Source organism: Rhinoderma darwinii, chromosome 7 (genome assembly GCF_050947455.1).
Source record: "Rhinoderma darwinii isolate aRhiDar2 chromosome 7, aRhiDar2.hap1, whole genome shotgun sequence".
NCBI classification, from domain to species: domain Eukaryota; kingdom Metazoa; phylum Chordata; class Amphibia; order Anura; family Rhinodermatidae; genus Rhinoderma; species Rhinoderma darwinii.
This window is the reverse complement of record NC_134693.1, coordinates 125,510,754-125,537,787: the sequence shown is the minus strand read 5'-3', so window position 1 is coordinate 125,537,787 and position 27,034 is coordinate 125,510,754. Positions and strand designations below refer to the sequence as shown.

Genomic DNA, 27,034 nt, shown 5'->3' with positions numbered 1-27,034 from the left:
ATACAAATTAGATGGTCAGTCTGAGCCTGCCAAAATCGTCGGGTTCGGGCGACGTTCATCCAATGTGTATTTAGGATGAACAATGCTGTAGATCCTATCTGATGAGAACAAACAAATTAAATTGTAAAATGTTCAATGTCCATAAGCTACAGTATGTCTGGGATTTCAGTTTAGTTCCATATACTTGAATAGGGGTGGGCTGCATTACCAGACACAGCCCATGAAGAAAACAATAGTGTCCAAAATTTTGTTGTTTTTTTAAAAAAAACAACTTTATGGCCGTTTTACTACTTTAGATTCTGAATGAGTCCACTGGGACCAATGGGGATCTTTTTACTCAATAATAGAAAGGTAGACTTGAACAATGTGGGGTGTTCTTTTAGCTTCCCCAGGTGACTTGCTCACAAAACGAACAATGACCATAATCCGTGGCCATTACCTTAATTGTAAAGGATTCTTACCTTGAAAAAGCATTGTTTGGCTGAAGTCACTCCGCATGTCGTTGCGACACACTGCCTGTACTCTGAACAGGTATAGGATATCCGGTGAAACGTGGTTAAGGGTGACATTCTGTAAAGAAAAAAACAGAATATGGTCACGAGATTTGTTAGCAACGCCAAGACCATATTCCTGAACGGAGGAAGACAATAAATGTTAGGAATATTCAGTGTCTACTACGGTACTGTATAATATTTATATATTCACATCACACTCTCTAAAACACTCGCCCAAAAAGCTTCAAGTCCCTAAATACACTACAAGGTATTAATTTAAAACTGTCATGGATGTCATTAAAAAAGCAATTTTAAGAGCTCAATAATGCTCGCCTTCACAAAGAAATGTCGGAAAATATTTATGCGGCCAATAAAATGATAGATCAGATGGAATCTATGTATTTTTCACTTGTTTGTCTTCCTGGCTTTTATGCCTTTTTTTATGGAGCAATAAAACCGATGAAGTGTCTGTGTTACATGCCCAAGCCAAAGGCGAAATCATAAGTAGCCCCCGTAAATAATGAGTACGGAGCACACCCCTCTCTACCTCAATTTACATTTCAAGCAGAACATTGAAATGTCCTTTGTTACAGGAAAAAAAATGTCACTGCCTTAGTGTAAGACCGCAGAACTATTTGTCCCCAGACTTCCTCACGTGCAACTAGACTTGAACACAATGTACTATAGACAAGACTGGACATAGTGACGTTCCAGCTGGTTTTCTACAAATAGTCCGGTGTACTAAACAAATTGTGCAGGCAAAAATTAGAGCTGTTGACCATATCAACTAAGTGACTTCTTTTAATGTTTTAGTTGAAAACAGGGACCCGATTGGATGATATGGGCAATGCACAGGGGTGGCCTTTGTTTGCTCTGGGTTGGGCCCACTAACTTGATGATTCAGTGCAAAGAGTCCTCAAAAGCCATTGCTGAGGAAGAGAGTCACACAAGAAAAGGTCCGCCATCCGCAAAAGATTGAAGGAGGACGTCAAGTACTGCTGAATGACCAAATTGATCGGCCTATCCTCTGGCAACTCTAATGTTATTCATTAAGAATCCCTATTGTCTATTATTTTACATAGACACATGACCTTGAATAATGGGTTTGCTAGTGCAACATGTCTCAGGATTTAGGGAATTGAGGAGTCGAGTTTAATACATCTGGAAATTGCATGGACAGCTAGACCAAGTATAGATGGGGCCTATAGCATTACATAGTTTATCAGAATTAAGTCCAACCTATAATCCTACAGTGTTGATCCAGAGGAAGACAAAAAGGACCATACATCTAATATATAGAATATAAAAAACTGTTAATGGTTTACTATAATCGGAATTAGCGATTTTAACCAGGTTTTCTAGGTCAGAATTGCATGGTTTATCTAATAATGAACTGACTAAATAAAATGTCTTGGAATTTGGAAACTTTTCATCAAGCAAAGAATTACAATTTTCATAAATGAGATGGAGATTTTTTAAAGGAAGTGGTCTAATCAAAATGTACTCTTTTTAGAATGTGGCCTTGGGGCGATCAACTGGGGTCAACTGATCGATCCGGGGTCCCATTTCCGGAACCCTCAAAATTCAGATTTTGCTGGGGGAAGCCACGGCCATCCTTGTAATACAAAGATGGCTCGAGTCCACCAGACCAGGAGCGGTTTATTCAGAGCGGCTCTACTTTCCGGCTCATAGAGGGGGCCCCGAACAGAGATCCTCACACACATGGACAGAGGTTGTCTTCATGAGACCACACTTTAAGTGTTCCAGACCATTTAACAATTTCTAAAAATTATTAAGTCTCAACATGGTTTTGTCTTCTTGGCACCTACTCTATGGTTACTACATCCCAAGAGGAAAGCAAAGGGGAAGCTTTCTATATAATTTTGTACTCAAATTTCATTTCGCCTATAGCTCTGAAGATAAAACACTCACGACTTTCAATTAATTTTGCATAATTAATGTCCTGTTCCCAACATCTATACACATTCATGAATTGACAGTGATATGAACTCTAATCTCTGGACAAGTTGCTTTTGCTAATTATTGAACTCACAGCCCCCCCAACACCCCCCACACCCCAACCGTCGTCCCTTATGATAATGTAATTGTTACAAAGAAAATTATCCTGGAACATTGTAACCTTGTACGTCGTTCAATTGATTCCTTCTCTATTCTCTGAACCAAAGTACTTCACTACGTGACCCAGATAACAATGTCTAGTGGGGGAACAGAAAATATAAATGGAAATGAAGGAAAGTAATCTTTATCTGGGAGTGTTATTGTATAAGTTATGGAGCAGGCCCAGAGGACAGCACATTCAGAAATAAAATAAGAAAAAAAGTCATTAGGAGATGTATTGTACGCGCTGGCATTTTTCATGTACATACACAATTCCAGATTTCGTTATTTTACAGCCGGTTCAGATTAGCATTAAATGAAGCTCTCAGAAACCTGGGAATGTTACTTTGATTCCTTGCAAGGGCAAAGAAATGTGTGCAGGTTTAAAGACGAGAATGCTGAACTGGGAAAATCCTAAAATAGTGTGAAGCCGAAATAATATTTGCATTTAAAAGCAATTCAGCTAAGTCATTTTTTCTCTGACTGGTCAAATCTTTCGTTAACCCTTCGGCTACTAGGGATTGCCCTCACCCAAATACTAGTAATGATTGGATTTTCATTGGTAGAAGTCAGTTGTATCCAAAGAGGCAGTTAACCTGACTGATGGTCTGGCAGCCAAATGTCAGATATTGCCTTCATTTAGTCATGCTCTCGGGGCATGTATATATATATTCCTATTGTGTTCTCAAAGTGTCTAAGAGATCTTGTTAGTCTTGATTTAAAGGGGTCATACACTTTAAGAAAAAGGTGCCTCCGAGGCAGCAATCAGAATAGAGTGCACATTTCTAATATATACTAGATCCCATTTCTGCTTCCCTACACGGATAATGGGGTTTGTAGAGACGAAGGCAGCAACAATCAAATGTAGGAGAGTATAGTAGAGTACGTCTGTAGAGTATGTTGATCTAGGAGATGAAGGATCTCCCATTTAGCTAAAATGTCGATCTTCATCCAGTGAAGTCTTTGAAACTTTACGGATTAACCCTTTCAGGTGTACCATGTGAACACCAACATCTACAAACGACATCAGATACTCTATTATAGAGCCACGGTATGACAAAAGAACATATAAAACTTCAGCTATTCAGCCAGAGAGATTTGCTGGAGGAGGAATTTTTAGTAGCTGGACCATTTGACCAACATTTGGGATGGTTACTGGCAATATGAGTAAAAGCTGTTCAAACTGGGCATCCACCATAAAAGGAACCACATCGCAGAAGGAAGAGAAAAAAAAACAGGCACCCTCTTAAAACATAAATTAACGTGACTGCACAGGATAACATTACCAGTTCTTTTTCACTGTCGTTGTCTTTAATGTAGGTCTTCTCTTTCTCTTCATCATTTTTAGTCCAGCTGTAAGATACCATGTAGTTCATGATTGGAGGGTGGTAAACAAAGGCTGGCTTTTTCCAAGAAACAACTAATGCCGACTTGTTGACTGGTTGCACGGTCATGCTGACCGGTGGGGAGCTGCAGACTAAAAGACAAAATGCGTGGTTACTCTCTGTAATTTAATGAAGAAAATTTCAAATATACATTGAGCTATATATCAATCTGAGCCAGTTACCTAGAAGGTTCCATAGAAGGATGTAACATTTAAACAATGCCATTTTACAAATCTGAGCCTAAAGATGGTATATGGCACCTGGCAATAGGTGAAACCATTTTAGAGTAAGAACAGATCAACAGAGGCATGGTAACAATTGGTGTGATACAACTTTTAAATTTAACATACGTGTAACGTGAGATAGAAGGTATCTCATGAAGTCTCGAAAAGACTCCATGACCATACGAGGTGAGGGAGAAAGTAGGAAGGGTTCAAAAGGAAACGTCTTCTAGACTTTCTAGAAAGCTAAAGAGTGTATATGTTCTTACACAACTAACAGAACAAAAAAAGAACACATTTGGTGTTGGGGGGACCTGCTGTTGGTACGTTGGTACAGAAGGAACCTCAGGAAGCTTATGGTGCACCAAGAGCATCATCCGAGAACAGGGTACTGCAACAATGTTAGAGTTTGTGGGATATAAATAAACTTCAGTCAAAAATGATTTTTTTTTATCTATTTGGAGTGTTCTATTGTAACGAATTAGTCATAACAGGATGACTGTATCGATAAAGTTGCCCTATTGAGAATTGGATGGTCTTGTGATGAAGATTTAATGAAGACCTGGACCTTTACAAGCACTGTCTGCAAAAAACCTACATCTAAATATCAATCGTGATATCCGTCTCCCCAAGTTGATGGTCATTGGCTCCAGTGCCCTTGTTGAAACATGATGTATAACTGAAGAGACAAATATACCTATTATTTTTTGATATCTAAAGGCATGGATGAGTTCTTTAGAAAAAAAGTCATCAGTTAGATGACAAGTGATGTCAGATATTGACAAAGATAAAGGATATGCCTCGAAGCTACTAATATAGTACTTCGGTATTCGGTAATGAAGCAAGTGCCAAAAAAAATCTAGTAAAAGTTATTACCATTTCAAAATTACTTTGAGGGGGGGGGGTTATGTTGGGGCTTCAGGTATGCACATTATTAACGATCATGTTGAGACATTACATCCTTGACTGGTTGCAGAATATTCTCTGACGTTTAGCCATCACTGGCTCGTTCCTCGATTGAGCATCTTGTCTTCAAATTTTATTACTCAAATACATCAATTTCATGAGACAAAGTGACAAATGGCAAAGAACTACACCACAATCTGATCCTGACCACAAGAATGAATGAATCAGACTTTGGGACCTTCTCATTCCCCTGAACCCCTCCCGGCAAACCCTTTCGTATGCTCTAGTAGCCTCTGACAGTTTGATAGGAGATTCAGGCTCATGTATTAAAACCATCAGTTTCACAAATGATCAGCTCCTGCAAACACGAGTCAAACCAAATCTCCACGTCTCACAATCTGTCCCTACGCTTTCACGCCTCCATCTCCTACAACGTATGGTGACCAAGAATTGAACTCATTTTGAACCTTTTTTAAGTTCGAGGACTTAAATCATGTAAGACTACTTTATATTAATCTTCCTGACTATATACTGTTTTTTTTGTTGTTTTTTTAGTTATAATAGACAGGAATTTACTATGAAAAAAAAATAAATCTTAAAATTTACAATCCCGTGATAATTTTGATAACAGATACACGGATTATCATCCGAAAGGCGTGTTGTCTGCCGAATGATCTGTCTATTTGTCTAAAGGACAGATTCCTTTGCATTACAGCAACTAAAAGGGAATTTCCATAGCCTAGCCCTATCTCTTACCTCTCTGGCCTAAAGGCTGTTTATGGTAACATATTGTAAAACACTTTCAGTGTTATTTTAGATGCCCAAATATACCCCAGCCTGTCCAGATGAGGTTCCACAATAACAGACAAATTTTAATTTGGTCATCAACTGCAAGCTTCTGTCTTCTACTCTGTAATTTTGCGTCATCCTCAATTAGGTCGTCTAATAAGCTTTCCCCAAAACCCCATATATTGTATTGTAAAAGAACTATGGATAGCTGGAAAGAAAAGGGTACAAGTGACCCCACCATGGATGCTAAGGAACTAAACAGCCGTACCCGATTCAAACAGCATAATAAAAACATAATTCTAGAAAATAAATAAAATAAAATTCAAAAATAAAGGGTTACAGTGCCTTTAATTCTAACGTAGAAGGTGTTTGAAGCTATAAACGATTGGATAAATGAAGATATTGCTCTCCTGTCCAGAATCAGACACTTCACCAAGGGAAATTCAAGGTTTATGATGAATATTTTCCCTGCCTCTCTCGAGGTTTGCGTCTATCGGCAGAGAACGTCTTAGAAGAAAGCTACACAGGATTCAGTAAGACGTGTGGCTGCTGAGCACACAGCATTTCCTCGAGGTCATCCACCTAATCATATTTGAAATTCAACAGTACAAAAAAATACTGATCAAATCAACTCAACGTCCATAAATTATTAACATTTATTGACATTTCAGGTCATTATGGAAGAATACGGCCGATTCATAATATATGAGCATAACGTACACTATTATTTATCTAATGAATAAACCGCTACGGCCTGCTCTTCACTGTACCGGATCAAGATATATTACGCTTAACCAACGTGATGGTGACATTCTCTCGACGCGTGGATAACAGGCCGTGTTTAGAGCAGTCGTGCAGGTCTCACTGGCTGGGTAATCACATACTCTTGACACGTCAGTGCTGAGCATTTGCACGTTTTAGCATACTAAGCAAGCATTTGATGAAGAGCGTGCCGACTTCATACATGGCTTGCATAGACAAGATGTGGAGACACTAGGAAAACAAGTTATTTGTTTACTAGCTCAGGTCACGCTATACAGCAAACATGCATACTGATGTCGTACATAATCCGCTGAACTGCATGAGCGAAATTGAAATCAATATTTTCGAGAGTATGCTATACTAATTTTTTTATACAGTGTGTATATGTAGTGCATATAATATAAAAATATTCACGCCCCTTGGGCTTTTCCATATTTTATTTTGTGAATGCTCTATATATAACTGATCTATATCTATTGCCGTTATTGACCCCCAAAAATATTCAAATGCATAAATATGCACCCAATTCAAGTCCGTGTATAGCAGAGGTGGTTTCATCGCCAATTAGTCTTGAATCTGTGAAAATTGGATCATATTAACCAGCCACATGTAGACACTGGCTTAAGGCCTTATTCACACGACAGTGATAAACGGCCGTGTGAGGGCCGTCACACGGCCATTTTCAGAACAACGATGTTCTATGGGTGTATTAACACAGCCGTTTTTTTAATGGCCCGTGAATAATGGCTGTCAAAAACTAGGACATGTCCTATTTTTGGCCGTTTCAACGGCCGGACGGCCCCCATAGAAGTCAATGGATCCGTTTTTATCGGCAGTCAATACATGTAACAATCGTTAAAAATGGATCTGTGACATGGGGATGTGCAAGGGAACTACTCGGGCTGTGTGGCGTCCCCTACAGGGAGGCTGCGTGGCGTCCTCCACAGGGAGGCTGCGTGGCGTCCTCCACAGGGAGGCTGCGTGGCGTCCTCCACAGGGAGGCTGCGTGGCGTCCTCCACAGGGAGGCTGCGTGGGGTCCTCTACAGGGAGGCTGCGTGGGGTCCTCTACAGGGAGGCTGCGAGGCGTCCCCTACAGGGAGGCTGCGTGGAGTCCCCTACAGGGAGGTGTGTGGCGTCCCCTACAGGGAGGTGTGTGGCGTCCTCTACAGGGAGGTGTGTGGCATCCTCTACAGGGACGTGTGTGGCATCCTCTACAGGGACGTGTGTGGCGTCATCTACAGGGAGGCTGTAAATCGTGTCTAGGTGAACATGTGACCTTCCTTTGGGTGTTTTCAGGGGGTTGGGACAAAAAAAGCCTGACCAATGAAATTCATCAGGTTTTTTTTAACGGCCATGAAAAACTGATGCAAAACGGATCTCAAACAGCCTTTAAAAACGGACAGACGGACTGGAAATTGGTGAAAATTTAGAGACACACTGATGCAAAACGGCCATGAAAAACTCACAGTTGATCAGTTTTTAATGGACATTTTTTTTTTTTCACTGTCGTGTGAATGTAGCCTAAAGGGGGTGACTAATTATGCAATCAAATGTTGTGTTTAATTGTAGATCATCTTGAAGACATTTGTTTTCACATTTCAAAGAATCGAACATTGATCACTATAGTGTTCTAGGTTAATCCAAATCAAGCGTAGTAGAAACGGAGAAAGTCCAACTTTGGCACAACAATACAGATGCTACATCGTGGCTACAAAAAAAAGACTAAAATGTGTCCGTTTTCTTAGGCGGCTGTGGTAAACAATTGCAACAAACAGATACAATCTTAATAGGGAACTAAACGTTCAGCAAACTTCTGACATGTCATAGTGACACGTCAGAAGTTTTGATTGCAGGGGGTCAAAGCACGGAGACCCCCACCAATTGCTAAAACGAAGCGGCAGAAGTGCTGCTCGTGTGAGCTGCTTAGTTTCTGTTCGGCTTTGTCCGGAAACCAATGTAGCAGTGTACGGACTCAACAGAAAGTCTATGAGCCCGTACACCGCTACATCGGTTTTCTGCAAAAAAAACAAACAGAAACGAAGCGGATCACACGAGCTCTTCTGCGGCTTTGTTTTACCGATTGGTGGGGGTCTCAGTGCTCGGACCACCAACCATCAAAACTTCTGACATGTCACTATAACACGTCAGAAGCGTGTTGAACGTTTAGCTACACTTTAAGAAATGCCATTCACACAGTGCAGTTGACAACCATATGGAACTCGGGGCATGCGGTGTCTTCTTTATCCCTATTGGTTACGTTTATGATGTGGTTTTCCCGTTCGACTTCCATGGGGAATGCTGCATTTAAAATTAAACATCTGTGGTTTTTACATGCAGAACGACACGGTTTCCCATTGAGACAGAGCTAGGAAAAAGTTCCTTAGGCTAGGGCTACATGGTGACTTAGCACAGCCAAGGATCGATGTGTGATCACAGTGTCGTACTGCCGGAGTCAAAGTAATGTATATGAATGTAGGTGCGTTGCGACACACACGTAGCTGCGAGGGCAAGTAAAAGTTGCAAGAGACCCAAAAAGTTCGGCTTTCTTGCGATGGTCACTGCAACTTGCGGGACGTAACATGGCCACAATCACTTCCATTATTGCGACGTATTCAGCATGACACAGCTATTTTTGGACGCACGACCTGTGTCGCAGCCAAAGTCGCCGTGTAGCCCTAGCCATAATCTGCTTCTTTGAAAAAACAAAACAATGTGTATTATTGCAGTGCAGCCCTGGTGCTGTTATCTGCAACAGAATGTAGCATAAAGTCAAAAAGTTCAAGGACGTGAATACTTTTTATAGGCATTGTATTAAAGTGAACCTAAACAAATTTCATAAAGCAGCGTTGTTGCTGGAATTTCTCTCCTCAGTAGTGGGAGCAGTTCAGTACAATGTCGATGTTGTAGATTTATAAATGCATCTCTATTAATAGCAGTTACTAAAACAACCTAATAAAGTAAGAAAAATGGAAGAGATGACTCCTGCCCTTCTGTCTAAATCACTATAGCAGGTATCTTATTTAAAGGGATTAGTTAAATTACCTCATTCTATGCTAGGATTTATGCGATTAATCCATGGGAAAGTAAAACCATTACTAGCCGTCCTATATTGCAATGTAAAGCACGTACAATAGAAAAAAGACACACACGTGTGTGTGTGTGTGTGTGTGTGTGTGTGTGTGTGTGTGTGTGTCTTGCAGGCAACCACTGTCAACCTATGTACACCTAAAACTTCAGTTAAAAGAATCATTTTGGGCAATGCAAATACACTTGTACTACTGCAGGGCCTTAGGGGGCGGTATATGACAGAGTGATTCTATCTCTGGTGCGCTTGAAATCCCTGTGTCAGGCCCCTCCCCTTTAAGTCCTGCACTAGACAGAACAGTAAATTAGTTGTGCCTGAAGTGTTCCTTTAAGCAGATGGTACCACTGTTATGTATAATGTAATCTAAAAATAAAAGTATTACGTGGTATTGTGAAGAGGTGAGTCAAAATCAAGAACACCCCCTATTAACTTGAAGTTGTATTTAAGGTGGTGCTGAGTAACAGACTTGAATAAAAGGGTTGGCTGATTTAAGACAGCCATTTGTAAACCCTGTATTAAGGAATTTGAAGTTAACAGATCGGATCACCTGTTTAGGACACGCTTATTTGCCAGAGTAAAGCTGCTACAAAGACTGTCTCTCAATCTGGAGAAAACGGTACATTACACCGACAGTCCATGGATTTCAATGGGAACTGTGTAATGCTTCATTTCACCTGTGGCGGCACTGCAGGGATATTTTCCATTTGCTGCCAAGTCACCTCACCGATTACATCTGATCGCCGGGGGCCACAGCTGCTTGAGATCCTGTGGTCATCTCATTGTCAGGGGACCCGTGTCACAAGAAGAGATTTTGCAGAGTGGAAAATTATAATTAAAGGTGTTAACGGCAAAATACAGAATTTGTGAAATCCGTTTTCTTGGACCACCACCAATTTTGAAAACAAAGGTATTACTGCAGTCAAGAATGTGTGAACCCCTTTGACAGTATGGTGTTTTATGTAAAGGTTTATAAAGTTTTGTTCATTTCCAGGAACAATAACTTCTCAGCTGTGCCAAAAGGGTTTGGATGGCCAACATGTTTCATTTCTTTTTTCAGGACCATTTATCTAGAAATCACGAACAGCCAACATATTTACAGACAAATTGGAAAACCAAAATCAATGAAGTGATATAGGCAGATCGCATAGAATAGGTCCAGGTTTACATACTCCACTAATATGATCTTTTAACATATGTGTAGGCCTCCCAACATTTATTGCACCTCCATCATCATAGGTGACGGAGGGAGCAGTGAATGCCATAAAAAAAACCTCTGGTTGATACATTACTAGTCACAATATAAACAGTATTTTAGGGAACGCATCACCTAAAAAAAAAATTAAAGTAATTAAAGCCAAATACAGATATATATTTTTTTTTTTCTAATCTTTTTTTTATTGTAGATTTTTCTTATTTTATTTTCTGTACATTATTATGGGGGCAGTCATCTTGCCTGAGTTGGTGCTAACAGCATTTAGAGATATGCTTTACAGCAGCTACATGGACCATATGAAACAATAGTCTGGAGATGACCTATTGACTTCTATGGGAGAGTTTTCTAGGCATGATCTGTGACCTGTGGGGAGGTCATTGTGCAGGGAGGGGGAGGAGGGGAGCTGTGTACATCACCTATTGTTAATGGTGGATACTGTGTTATTTTTATAGAGGTGTTACCTTTTATTGTAATCCTGCTTGTGGTGATAATAAGATGACTGCCGAGAAGTGATCTCCACAGAACAGGAAGGGTCAGTCTATTATAGGGCTCCGTTGCAGTGTTTGGATTATTTTTCATTTACAGATTTAGCAATGTTTATATTGACTTTTAACACATTAAATACACAGTGACAAGAAATTTAACTTTACTTTTTCAGTGGCTTTTGTTGTGTGATATCACACTGCAGCAAGTTATCCAAGTCAAGTTAAACTTCGCTACATCCATTATATAAAAAATAAAAACAAAATTTCTTTAAAATATGCTTAACATAAAAACTTGATTAAACAATAGGTCATCTTCTGATGACACATTCCCTTTAAAGAGGATCTGTCACTAGCTTAGTAATGCCTATTCTCCAAGCTAATCTAATGTGCGCTGTCACACAGATAATGATAGAGAGAATTGTGTCCCACACAACGATTGTTTTAGAAGTTATGAGCTTTTTCCCAAATATGCAAATGAGGCTATACTAGACAAGTGGGTGTCAACACCAGCGATTCTCCTGAGGTGGAGCCTCCTCACAGCCTGAAGCTGCTTCACACAGTGTGAGAGATTGAGGCTGGAGGGAAGGGGGATCACTTAAAACTCATATTGCCGGCTATAGACCACCTAGAACATGATCATCCTGTGTTGCTGGGCAGGGAAGAGAACTGTATGACACTGATTGGACAGCGTCATACAGAAAACATTACACCGCCCAGAGTGAAAAGAAAGTCACCTCCCATTTGGCAAGTATTGCAAACAAATGACACTGTAGTTATCAGCATCATAGGCCTATTAGATTAATTAGGAGATAGAGCATTAATAAACTAGTAACAGATCCTCTTTAAGACAGACAGTGTCCATTTATTTGCATTTGCTGGGCAGTTACTTACAATATTTTGTTCACGATTATCAGCCGTTTTAGGTTCGGAAGATTCTGACTGTCGTGTTCTTGAAAATAATTAGTCTAGAAATATGTCCGCCCCCATGATGTGTACTTAATTTCCCTCATCTCCAGTTCTGATAACCTCTAGAAACGTTTACATACATATTTGTGATTGGTGGTAGCAGCTCTTTCTATATGCTGCACTTTAACAAGCTGTGGGCGTTAGGTGTAATGGCCCTTTAAATTCTGGGATCAATAAAAGAGCAATATGTGGCTGAGAAATAGAAGTTACTCCTGTTTACAAGAGTCAGATGGGTTAAATGAGAACCTCTCTCTATATTTCCCAAACTTCTTCCCAGATCTTGTGTTTTCCGTGCCCTCTCTGTGAACCACGTCTGGTATTTATGCGGCTTCTACAAGTTATCGGGGCCTTTGATATATTTTGCTCGAGGAAATTGTAGAAACTGAAGCATGGGATCAACTTCCCAAAATGAACTTGACGCAGACACCCAAAAGGGACAGAGCATGAAGCGTTATGTCACCGCTCTCGGTGAGAGACACAGAACGCAACCTTATGAAGAGGTGATTGATGGCACCCTGGCAATAACGCTACTATGAGATATGGTTTCATTTATGATGTCAGGCTGGGTGAAATAGTGAATGTGAACTAAATTGCCTCTCTTGAATAGCGCTGTACCTTTGACTTCAGATCAATAGTTGGAACATTGCCTTTGCTGGGAAACATGTTGAAAAAAACCTCTTGTCTTGTGTAAATGACATCGAAGGGACCAAGGCTGCTAAATTGACTATTATGTTGGATTAACCTAGTGCACTAAATAGGGGAAACATTAACATCCTAGGTGCGAGCTGAAATATCCCATTTATTGATCGGAAATCAAACTGCTTTAGACTCAAACTTCGGGACATTACATCTACTGCAATGGCTGCAGAAACCATGACAAATACAATATTAATAGTTGCAACACGGACAGTGGGCAAGGGAGACACAGTCTGGCTCATGCACATTAACACATTGCGGTTAAAAGCATCAGCCAGATCATACGCTTCAGTTCATACGGTTAGGAAATAGGGAAAAAAGCGAAAGCACCATACCAATTTTTTTTTGGACAAATTTAGTTAGATTTTAACATTTAAAACGTACATTCAGCTTTAAAAGAATACTCCAGACAAAACTGATACACCGGCAGTGCAGGACACGGGGATTCCGGCAGTGCAGGACACGGGGATTCAAAAAACACCAAAGAGAATTCCAGTGTCATGTACTAGGCATATCACAGTGCATCAGTTTTGCCCGGAGTGCTCCTTTACACAGTACAGTAATGTAGGAAAAACATTCTTCCCCAATGCATCATAGCATTTGCTATAAGATCTTAAAGTGAATGGCTGCCTTTATCGCATTTATTGCCAGGAGTTTTTGGACACCTCCGGTAGCCAAGACAATTTTCACACTTTTGACACATATATAAAACTTAAATTATAAAACAAAAAATAATACTAAACCCCCTTAACTATATAGTTTCTGAAATTAGACATCTGGCCGTGCCACTCAGCAATTTATACGCATAGGCACAGTCATGCAATTTTGTGTCAAAGTGCAATTTTTTATAAAACATGCATAAGCTGTATATTTGTATCAAAGTGCAGCAGTGTGGCCGAGAAGAAAGTTAGATGCACCACACATCTAAAAATAAAAGTATACTGTGTGCAGAGTTCATAAATACCTACGTCTACATGAACATATCTTCATAAAATCACCAGAATTGGAGACCAAAAATCAGATTTTTAGATGGAATTAAAAAAAAAAAAAAAAAAAAAGGAACAACCTATAAAATACAGAGATAACACACTTTAAAGAGGCTCTGTCACCAGATTATAAATGCCCAATCTCCTACATAATCTGATCGGCGCTGTAATGTAGATAACAGCAGTGGTTTTTATTTTGAAAAACGATCATTTTTTAGCAAGTTATGAACAATTTTAGATTTATGCTAATTTGTTTATAATTGCCCAACTGGGCGTGTTTTTACTTTTTACCAACTGGGTGTTGTAAAAAAGTGTATGAGGCTGACCAATCAGCGACCAATCAGCGTCATACACTTCTCATTGTTCCAGCCCAGCTTCTTTCACTGCACAATCACACTGTGCTGTGGATCATGTTGGGCTGGAACAATGAGAAGTGTATGAGGCTGATTAGCCACTGATTGGTGACTGATTGTTCAGCCTCATACACTTCTTTACAACACCCACTTGGTTAAAAGTAAAAACACGCCCAGTTGGTTTTTAAGAAACGAATTAGCATAAATCTAAAATTGCTCATAACTTGCTCAAAAATGATCGTTTTTCAAAATAAAAACCACTGTTGTTATCTACATTACAGCGCCGATCAGATTATGTAGGAGATAGGGCACTTATAATCTGGTGACAGAGCCTCTTTAAAAACAGCATGATGATTGCAAAAACGAAAAAAAAAACAGCAAAAAATACCATATACATCTACAAGAGCTTGTGCTCTGGAAAACGCTGAAACATAGTCTAAGCAATATTTGGCTATTGACCACAAAACATGTTAAATATATATGCTAGCAAACAGCTACTATGATACAAAAATCTGTATTTTTTGAGAGGGCGCAGCACACCATGTAAAAATACAACTTACAATAATTTATACCTTCATGCAACATTGCATCAAACAATGGATAAGAAAAATGTGCCAAAAGATTCTACTTTGTGACCAAAACACACTCAAGCAGACGCCTTGGGCACACAAAACATACTCCGCAAAGAACTGTAAGATGCAATATTATTTTGCTTTCAAACAAGACCTGGATTGCAGCTCTAGCTGCAACCTAGCCCACATTAGTCATTAGTAGCAGGAACATAGGAGATATATCCTTGCCTACTAAAGTGCCTTCCTGCCAGGACGTATGAGAGACACCCTTGACATGGAAAAGGTTCAACTCTATTATGTTTTTAGGTCTTAATATATCTTTATAGTGGTCAGAGCTCAATTTTTCTGATACAAATCCACTGCAAAACAGGAAACCCTCCAAACATGGCGAGAGAACACAAAGTCTGCAGGTGTTGTCCTGGACTCTAACCTTTGTGCTTTTTTCTGAAAAGCCTATTCTTATAAGAATCCTACTATTATAAGAATATTTAACAGTCCTGACCTATGAAATAAACAACTGTGAATTATCACATTTGGCATGCTATGGCGTCATAAACTGGAGAAAAATACTAATAGAATGGCATAAAAAACAAACAATATAAGGCTGCATGCACACTACCGTGTTTTTCACGGATCCGTGTGGGGGTTGTGGGACTGTACTACAAAACTCAGAGCAGGTCCTATTATTGTCCGTGTATGCAGCTCGTTCTCAGGCATCAAAGTCTATGGCGGCATAAAAACCACAGACAGCACACTGATGCCATCCGTGTGCTGTCCGTATGTTGTGTTTTGCGGATCAGTTGCTAAGCGATGGGGATCATGTGACCTTCTCAGGGGTTTAAGACAAGCTATTGACAATTTCCTGCATTGCCTTTTTTTGGGGGATTGGTGAATACGGATGACATACGAATGCAATACAGACCTACGGAACGGATGTGGAGGACGCACTGATGACACATGGACCGTAAAAACAGACAGCGGATCCATTGTTTACGTGTCGCAAAATACACACTGTTCTGTGCATGTAGCCTAACAAAACCAAGCAAAGAAAACCAAGCGTCCCAGTACTAAGCTTCTACATGCCAGGAACTGCCACAGAAAAACACAGAGCTTACGGTAACCCAGGTAAAGGCTTTACACCATGGCAAAACAGAGGAAATAAATGTATCACCCATTCACCTTAAAAGCCTCCAGCAAATAGGAGGTTAAACGGAATGTGGAATCAAGCTCAGGATACAGATTTTATGAGTCCGGAAGGTATAAGGTCAGAAGTATAGTAAATGCTCATAATTGCCAAAGTCTCTGGGATTTTTTTGCCAGTTTCAGGTGGAGTTTACATGTTTGGCTTGAAGGAGATCTTACGGAAAAGGTCAGAGCATGCCCAGTCTTGTAATATAGCACAAACCCTGCACCAGAACAAATTGGTGGCCTCCAGGCTCCACTCAGAATCACTAGGAGTAGACAGTATACGCGCACATTACTCTATCAATTGATAAATGACAAGAAAAATAAATATTGTGGTTGAGTATTGTAAATTGAGAAGGGTAAAATTCCACAATATATTAAATGTCCCTTTAAAGAAAAATTCCTCAAAAATGAACATGCCACAAACATAAGTCCTTAGTGGTCAAATACTTTCCAACATTTAAATCCCAACTCAAGAGACATTTGTAAAACCCATCCTGTTCTGCCCACGAAAACGACCAGAGGCGTCTACTTTAACGCAAAATTTGCAGTATGTTGTGGCTTGTCCAATGGGGTAAAGATTTAAATAAGCCACCTTTAAACTCTTGTAGTTAGTGGTTGCCCAGCTTTCCGAGAAATCTAAAAGGACAAATCTACCTAGTGAAAAGTGTTCTCTGCTTTGGACAATCCCTACTTGTAGAAGTGTCACTTGACAATACATCGATCACAAAATGTCTAACTGTTGGCATCCTCAGTGATCACCAGTAATCTGTGAGGAAACCTGGTTGTAAGTGTTTAATTACCCTGCAGCGCCACCAGAGGGGAAACTAAGTTTTACACCTTGCCTATTTGAATCATTTGTGCAAATCAGGACAGGACAGTTAGAACGAGAAAAGCTCTTTGTAACCGTTCTCCATCCTGTACAAGAGGTGAGGAACCTGAACAGGGGAACCCCCTCTATTACCTCCAAATTCCCCAATAGGGTCAATGAAAATGGGTTTTCTAAACTGAACAACCTCTTTAAGCAAAGATATGGGAACAGGGAATTTCTCATTACAAAGCCATCAGAAGTCTTAGAGAGCTTGATGACAATCCCTGTAAATAATATGATTATAGATATACGTACGTACGTACGTACGTACGTACGTACGTACGTACAGACCCCTTTGGGCCCATTTTGCTGTGGTCTGCAACATCTCTTCTTAGGGACCAAATTAGTATAGAGCGTAATTAAACAAATTGAGCACATGGTGTGCTTCTTTCAATTCAGTTTGTAAGGTAACCCATATAGTTCCCTCTATAGTGCCAGCAGATTACATAAAACCATCCCGTGTCTCACAATCGTGCTCCCAGACACATATTAGGGCCGATTTCATAGGAAGCCAATTATTAAGTAAATTTTTGACGTTTGGAAGGAAACCACGTAAGTAGGGGAAGAACATAGAAGAGTCCCTACAGACGTTGCCCCTGGTAGGTCTCTAAACCAGGTCCGAAAACAAAGTAAGCTCCAAGTGTACATATGTATGTGGATCAATAGTACCAATTACCAACATAAAATATAGAGATTAAAGTCATCTATTTGAGGTTCATTACGGGAAAGACAATTCCTTGTCACAAACAGGTTGTATTTTTCTTTTAATTCACATGAACAGGCAGAAACCATCAATGCGCTTGTAATAATTACAGCTATTGGCACACGTGTATAAACGATTTAAGTAACTGGACTAAATGTTATCCTCTCCCTCGGTTCATTATGTAGAAGCCACAGCACAGAAGATGCCAAATAATGTCATAACGACAGAATTGTTGGTTCAGTTCTGGCTACTTTGGCCTGTGAACACCTGAAGGATCCTGGGATGCTGCACAAAAAGTGCTTTGATCTCCCTTTCAGATGCAGAAATGTAATTGTAATGGAATTGGCCGGGACTTAGGAAACATGGACCAAATGCAATGAGCTTAGAAATGCAACTCGGGTGTGCAATTCAAAGGATATTTTAACTCAAATTAGAAACATTCCGCAAATTATGGAAAAAAAAAACTTGACTATATATATAAACTATTGATATGTAGGCACATCTGCTGCCGTTTAAGAATACAGTATGTACCATGAACGGAGGACCTTCGGAGTAATTTAAAATAGCATTCTGCTGGAGTGGAATATTAGAGGGGACGGGACTAGGGGCCCATGCACATTGTCATTATACAGATATGTGTTGTAAAGATCCATAATCAAAAGCCATGCTCTGCTATGGGCCCATGCTGTACCTCAATGTGCTTCCAATTTTATACGGAGGCTCACATGTTCGTGGCATGTTCAGAATAATGCTGCATGCCGGATAAGGACTGTCATCTCCCCTCAAAGTACTCCTTCCCGAGAGGCACCCTTCAGCAGCATACAGCGTACCTACAGGGCCATAATTTATGTGTGCCGCAGTGCAGGGCCATAAATGTAGCTTTTTTTTCTTTGTGGAGCGGCATGGACATGGGCACGATGCGGCCAACCACTGCACTGGCACCACGTTCGGCGTGGCTGTCAAAATAGCCTGTTAATGGTCGTTATGGGTAAAAAGGCCCTTTATTTTCAAAATCATGCAGCCATAAAGGGTGTGTTAATAAATGGGCACATGATTTTGCAGGTAAAGGGCGAACACACCCGCAATAACACGCAGCTATTAACAGACTAATTGACAGCTGCGACGAGAACGATGTAGGTGCGGTTGTTTGTCGCTTCGCGGCCTCATCAGTCCCTCCACGTGTGGTTTTACCCTTAGTCTTGCTTGGTCCCCACTGCAGACAGAGCAGTTGTGGAATATTGCCAACAAGAAAAAAAAAGTAGCCATGTCTTTCACCAGAACTCTTGTTGCCATGACACAGCCTGGACACCGACACGGATTTTCTGACTGGTGCGACTAGTGGGTCAAGAATTGTGATGTTGTAGAAGGTGATCTTTCCTTAATCACGAGTAATTATATTTAAAAGGTAACTAAACTTTCAGAAAACTTCTGACATGTCAGAATTTTGATCGGTGGATGTCCGAGCACGGAGATCCCCACGGATCGCTAAAATGAAGCGGTAGAAGCGCTCGGGTGAGCTCTGAGCCGCTTGGTTTCTGATCGGCTTTTCTCGGAAAGCCGATGTAACAGTGTACAAACTCAATAGAAAGACTATGAGCCTGTACACCGTTACTGTGGCTTTCCAAGTAAAGCCTATCAGAAATTAAGCGGCTTAGCACTCACCCGAGAGCTTCTCCCGCTTTGTTTTAGCGATTGATGGTGGTCTTAGTGCTCGGACACCCACCGATCAAAACTTCTGACATGTCACTAAGGCACGTCAGATGTTTTCTGAAAGTTTGGTTACCCTTTAAAACACATAATAAGACACAGTACATAGAAGTAGCATGCAAGCCCTTCACAATAAATATAACAGCTGCCTTTCTATATGAGAAGGTAAGTGAATTTCCAAAACATGGGTATATCAACCCGGTACTAAAATTGGGTAACCAAACAGAAATTTGCACATTTTACCCACAATTCTCTTAGAGATGTTATTTTAGTCATTCCTTGGCTCAGTGGGATAATGTTGCTTGAAATAGAAACGATATACCCGCTGTTGTAAGACGACTCGTAACGGCATTTTAATTAAACACCTGTCTTTCCGAGTTCAATTCTAACTGAGAAAGAACTTACTATCAGGTTAAAACATGTGAAATACGTTACCTTTAGACGCTTCCGTACCAAAAAGATTGTCCAAGTCGTCAGACATGTCTTGGCTCCAAGCGTCTTTCACAGCAGACTTATACACGACCCTGTCATTTAGCGGCTGTTTTGGTCTGAAGTTGTTCCTCAAATAATCCACGGACTTGACATGGTCCTGCTGCTCCGTGGTAAATATGGAATAGAAAGCTTCCAGCTGAAACCACAAATTACATACAAGAGTTAACGACCCTTTATATACAAACTGGTTTATTTATGGAGGCTCACCATGACATGGATGATGGGAGGATATGTTTTCTGCTTCCAGTAGCTACATCGAAAACATATCCACCCACTGAAAAGAGTTCCAGATTGATGGAAAAACCAGACAAGTACATGGGTTAAAAAATACTCACAAAAGTAATAAGCCTAAGTGATACTACAGAGGGGACATTATTGAATCCTGCTGAAAGGGGTCAAGGGGGTGGACTTCAGAAGTTTGTCATGCTTTGTTAAGTGAGGGTATACCAACAACGGATTAGTTACGCTAAATATTTCAAGAAGGTATCCAAATTTTTACATTTTATAGCACACACTGCTTTCGCTTTAGACTCAAAAAAAAAATGAATGGTCACTTTGCTACAGTGCAGTGAAATTATTTTGTTTTCATTTAAAGGTCTCAAAAAATTGGATTTAACAAGTTAACAAAACTTGTTGGTATGTCCTTCGAATTTAGCTCTAGTGTAGATGAGAAGGAAGTCATTTAGTGCTCAACCAAAGTATTAAAAAGGTTGTCTTGGAATAATAACACCTGCCTATATGTCCTATTGGGGAATAAGCAGGTCACGGGAGGTCAGCCCGTCCATGGTCGGTCACGGTCATTCTTAATTAAATGGCTGGCAAGTAATGCTACACTTCCCCAGGGGTTATAGAAATCTTCTTGGATTGTTTTTGTAAGACATCAGCTTTAAAAAGGGGTTGTATACTTTTAGTCTAATCTTATCTTGTAGCCAAAATAAACAAATTGGTTTCCCTTTCATGTATTTGAACTGTAAAAGGAAATGCTGTTCGGTTTACTAGGAAGATAATGAATTAACTATACATCTGGAAAAAAATGGATTTGGGTTTTTTTTTGGGCGCAAGAACTAGACCTAATTACAATGTAGGAACCAGATGAATCACAACTTTTCTATGCATGCTCATACTTTCCACCATTTGAACCGCAAATGTTAAGCCCCTCTCTTCCAGGAATGTTCCCCCCCCCCCCCCCAATTTGACCAGAAATGGAATTTTAATGCAAGTTAGCATAAACCTTGCCCCTTTACAATCCAGTTCACTCGACAGCTTGGGACTGTTGGCTAGTATGAATTGTTATAGATGTCAGGTGGTATTTTTATTCCTTCCACCAAAGGTTTTTTATAGTATAAATACTCTATTTAGAATTAATAACGTTTGAATTGTTGATATATACATGTATGCATCCAAGGCTTTACAAAAGGTAACCATATAATTAACATAGAAACCAATAAAGCGACCCCTCGGTATCTGGACAAAATTCTAAATCGGATGGAGTATATGGAAAAATATTACCTGGTTCCCTTCTTCCGAGGGTACCCTCTGTGTTGTCACAAAATGGCCACTCTCGGTTTACGGCTTGGACACAACAGCTCGCGCGAGCGTCTATGGCCAATCCGATAGCAGTGGCAGTGTTTCAGACCTGTAGTATAAGAAGCGCTGCCATCATTTTGGGACAGCACAGAAGGGACTCAAAAAAAGGCAGATCCACGGCAGAGGGGCACAACTGGAGGGCACTAGGTAATATTACTTCATATACACCATTATTATTAAAAACGTCCCGTGAGTGGAGGATCGCTTTAATCCTTCCATTAGGACTGCTTATTTTCATTAAGCAGATATATATATGTAACATTTTAATGTTCTGATCTGTAATAAGCACCTTTGAAACTGGACACATCGGGATAATAACATTACACCCGTTGGCCAATCAATCTTAAGAATGGATTACACTGTGCAATCAATAATGTAGAAGGAACATCTGGCAAATTCACTTTATGTATAGAAAAAAAGATCTGCGGTGTCGTTTTTGCACCTTTCTGTGCTCGCATGATTTGCAATGTGACTCTCAGCCCTCCTTATAGAGCAGCGAGCCAAACAAACAGATGGAGCTGTACAATCATGTAAGAACATGCAGCATTAAAATCTGGCGGCCTGTATACAGGTGATGTGGACACGATGTGAAAACCAGAAACACCAATCTGCCAGTAGGTAGATGAACAGACGTCAGACAATATCTCCACCAGTCAAAAACACTAAACATAAAAATTAATTAAAAAATAACTAAAAAAAACAAAGCAAACACCGAAACACTCAAAGAAATCTGCTAGAGAAACATGAATCTTTCACACGCTGGTTCTATCCAGGTTTCAGCCGGAGTGTAGGAAAGGGTCGGGTCTTACAACACAAAAGGGGATTAGCATTCTTTTACATTACTTTAAATCAGAACAGTAGGGGGAGATTGTGGACAGTTGTTGTACCCTTTAGCACATATTTTAGGAGAGAGAAAAAGTCCTCTGGATAGTCACCATAGAGAGTGCTTAGAACCTGCTTATGTTCCCTATAATTTACTTACGGTGCGAACATGGTCTAGGTTCTCACTTCTCTAGCGGGAAATAAAAGTGTTGCACTGGCATCACAGAGTTACCCAAATTGAATTTTTTGGAAGATTATTATTTTATGGTGGCCCATAACCCATGGAGTCACGTGTGACTTACCTGCTGATAAGAGATCTGAACCGGTCTGCTAAACACAACCCACTCCACAATTTCACTACAGGGAGGTGTTGTTAGGGACCCTGTATACCGGTAAAAACTACCTAAAGATTCCGGCAGCAAATCCCTTAAGATAAACGGATCCAGAAAGGTTTCTTTCTCTGCAAGAGAAGAAAAATAAACATGAGATATTTTCTATTATAAAATTTATATTATTTTGCTTGCTTTAGCCCATCGGATTTCATCACTGTCTTAACCGAGTGCTATACAGATGTCACTACGTTTAATAAATGCAAATATGCAGAGAAATTCGCCACTCTCAGCTGAATAATTTATCTCCCTATGGTATGCTGAGCATTTATATGAAAATAAAGTTAACCCTGCTTACACATATAGAGTATATTTCCATGCTACTGTATTATTTATAATGTATTACAATTAGAACACTAAATATTATAATCTCTTCTACTGACAATTGAGAGAATAATGCATTCACATTGGTCCTTGGTCCCATTGGGGCTCACAATCGAATATCCCAATCTCAAGCAGACATACACACAATGCATAGGAAGCCAATTAACCTAAGCCTCAGTGATTTCCATTTAACAGCTGGATCCATTCCTATTCCAATATTACTACTATATACTTGACTCTCAGTATAAGAGAAAGGCAAGAGAGGCATTTGCCAAGGTATCACAATGACTTCACAAATGGGATCACCAAGAGTACTAACACAGCAATCCTAAAGATCACAAACAAGCTCTCTGATGAAAAAGAATGGAAGAGCTGCCAGAGGACAGCTGTTCCTTCCGTTCAGTGAATGGAACAGCTGTCAGATGACTACTGCTCCACCCAAAAAAAACAAACAATATGCAGTTAAGAAAAAGGATACTACATTATGACAAACTATCTAGTCAAAAATATGGATGGCTACTAACTAAAAAATACTTAGTAAAGTTTCTAGATTTCTTCAGCTCAAAACATTTGATGCAATACAGTAATGTTCAGGACCAAGACACAATACCGAATGTATATATTCAGAGATTTGCAGGAAATCAAACAGACATCTTCAATGAATAACACTGTTCAATTTTTATCTCTGTGAAGGAAACATGACTGCAATAGTAATAGAGCCAGAAGACAGGCTGTAAACTCCTTGTCAGTGAAGGAGCAGAAAGGATAGATAACACATTAACTCAAATAAGCCATTAACTAGAAGAAAAGTCGAAATGTAAGGTAATATAGGACTATGAGGAACACAACATTGTAGATACAATCAAGCAATAGTGAGACACTTAAAGGGCTTGTTCCAACTAGACGACCCTAGAACATATACTAAAAGTGTGCCCCCCTCTAGAAACGTCTTAATTAGCCGGAGCAGAGAGCTGTAGAAAACAGCGGCTCCTGCAATGAAGGATCCAGAAAAATGGTGCAGTATAATATGTGTTGCCAACCACGGCCACCCCAACGTTTCAGAATTTTAGACCATGGCACTTTCTTTCAAGTCGTTGTCTAGTTTTCACACGTCTTTCAAAATATTTAAAAGTACATTTAGAACTAAATATTCATCAACAATTTGTGTCAACATGTTATGTCATCAATATAAGAATGGAATCCTAAAAGTGGTAAAACTGTTCTGCTCTAATACAAGATGTGGATGAGAAATACCAGAGCATTATGGGTAATGCTTTTAATTAGTTATCAAGAAAAATATTCAGTGTGAAAAGTGTTGATTCATTCTGGAGCACTGGATCTTACTATTGACTTTTATATATTTGATATACCGTAGGGAGAAAAAAAAAATTGTAACTAAACGTGTAACTTCTAAACACTAGAAAACACTGTCCCTTAACCCATATATGGAACCTATGGTTGAATAGATTCCCAAAAGATATAGGTCAGCCTTTAAAGTGTAACTAAAAGTCACTATGACATGTCAGAAGTTTGTCAAACGTTTAGTTACCCTCTAAAAATAGTTGTCTTTAGAAAATAGATTTTGATATACATTATTGGGTTATTTTAAGTTAATAGAGGGGGAGCCTCATTTCAGGACACTCATCTCAAAATTAAAGAGCAGCTACACAATTTGGGTCCTGCGCTCTGGAGGACCTATCCTGTTCATGCATTACACACACAGAACAAATATTAATCATAATTGTGTAATGCTTCATTTCCCCTGTGGCGGCACTGCAGGGAAATTGAACACATTTTGCCAGCTTTCCCCACAGATTACATCTGATCACTGAATGTCCCTAGTGATCAACCGAACGTCTAACTTCTAACAAAAAAGGGATTGCCAAAAATGGTCAGTCCCTTTAACAAGGACTTGGGTTTTCGAACTTTAGATTGATACATTGTAGAGAAGCTTCTTACTCCTAAGTAGTATTTCAAACACTTGAAATGGGCACCCTAAGTAGAAACATGTAAATGACTTGTTTTAAACACAACAAAAAAAAAAACACATTTGTAAAACATATTTAATACATACTAATCCGTAACACTGGGTTTTATATCTCATTAAGAGCCATTGTCTAATGTATCGCCCATGTTGTGGTACTCTATAGGAGAATTACAAAGCTCATGTACTAGCAGTAATACAGAGAATGTACAGAAGTGCTCACCATATGCCGACAGTATTATTTTTTAATAATTAATTGTTCATCAAAGTGATAGAAGAACAGGAATGCTAAATTCAAAGTTATTCAAATTCCAGCCATGAATAATGGATGATTTTCATATTAAATACACAGTGTATTAAGCAGTCTACATTTCATTTAATTTTGTCCTCTAGTTTAACTATTTGAGGGAACATAATGAATGATCAATTTGCAAGAATATTACATTGTGGAGGCGGTTTAAAATTCGAGCTATACATTTCACGTCCGTTTTTTGATCATTTGAAAAAAATCTATTGGAAAGGTGCTGAAGGGACTTAAAACTGCTCCGTCCTCAAGGCTATATGGTCCTGCCTCTGTCATAAGACTAAAGTCGATTTACATATTTATCCATTAAAAAGGCATATCGGAGAAGTTCTTACTCTACCAAATTCGTTGGTACAGTAGCAATTTATATGTACTTTTTCTACAGCCAAAAATCAGCCTGAAATGCCGCACTCTAGCATCCCCATATGTTGTAATTTAAGAGTTTTAGAAATAGCTACATACACTAGATCAGTGAAAATAAACTGGCAGCCCTCATGTGCCTGATGTTTGGCCCCCAGGAGTGGGCAACTTCACATGGCATATGTGCCTTCCTGGATAATGATCAGCCATGATATAGTCTCTCCTCTGTTATGGGGGCACTGTGGTATCTTACCCATCTACAAAAGTTGTGATGTGTGTATATTTATGTATCTATGTATGGGCTTTTCACATGCCCCGGAAGATCTGTTTTGGAAAGCGATAACGGACAAAAAAAAATAGCTATGTAAAAAGTCATACATGTGTGTGTGCGCGTGTGGGTGTGTGTGTGTGTGTGTGTGTATGTGTGTGTATGTGTGTGTATGTATGTGTATGTATGTATGTATGTATGTATATGTGGGTTTAATTGAGTTTGGAGATGTAGTTAAGGCTCCCAAAATATTTTGGGTCGACCACCACGGCCTTAGACTCTTCAAATCATAAGGCTAATGCATCTCCCCTCCCCGATCATAAGGCTCCTCGCAAACAGTCAACTTTGAAACATAAGTGATCTAACAATTGTTTTTCTTCAAATGCTATGTACATCTTTGAACTCATCTTTTAAATAAAACAATGTTCAAGGTGATTTTAAGCAACTTTGAAATCGTTTTTTTTTTTTAACGAAAAAATGGCTTTACTTTTTGAGTTACAGCTTTTATGTATCCTGTATACATAGCAGCAGTATTTTGCTGTCAAAGCCGATTTTGTCAGCTCTGCTGGACTGACGGCTCGGCAGAAAGCCAGAAATCCAACTAATAACGATCACATCTATGTTTATGAAGTGATCGTTATTAGCTAGATCCTGCGTCTCTGACCAGCTTTTTGCCGAGCGGTCAGTCCAGCTGACCTGACCGAATTGGCTTTGACGGCAAGATACCACTGTTATGCATATAGGATACATAGAAGCTGTATCTCAAAAAGTAATATTTTTTATAAAAAAAATATATATTTAAAAGTTGGTCAGAATAACCTTATTTTATTGAAAATAAAAAAAAAACTGTTCAAAAAGGTGTACGTAGCCTTTAATAGTTTTCCTATATTTTATGATGCTTCTTTTTCTCCCGATACTCACGTAGCCCTTGAACCGCAGTTGAAAATGGAAGCCTCATTGACAGAGATGTAGTTTTATACTGTATATCCTTAAGATACATCTGGGT

At 39.5% G+C, this 27,034-nt stretch overlaps 1 protein-coding gene across 1 annotated transcript in view; it reads right to left on the bottom strand.

The window, feature by feature from the left end:
• The window catches only part of PTPRG (protein tyrosine phosphatase receptor type G), a 410,964-nt gene that overhangs the window by 105,801 nt on the left and 278,129 nt on the right, over window positions 1-27,034 (bottom strand). Inside the window, exons 7-10 of the mRNA XM_075833958.1 lie at window positions 22,702-22,859; window positions 19,934-20,126; window positions 3,899-4,089; window positions 462-570 (exon numbers count right to left, since the gene is read on the bottom strand). Of these exons, the coding sequence (XP_075690073.1) occupies window positions 462-570; window positions 3,899-4,089; window positions 19,934-20,126; window positions 22,702-22,859 (651 nt within the window). The remainder of the gene's footprint in view (window positions 1-461; window positions 571-3,898; window positions 4,090-19,933; window positions 20,127-22,701; window positions 22,860-27,034) is intronic.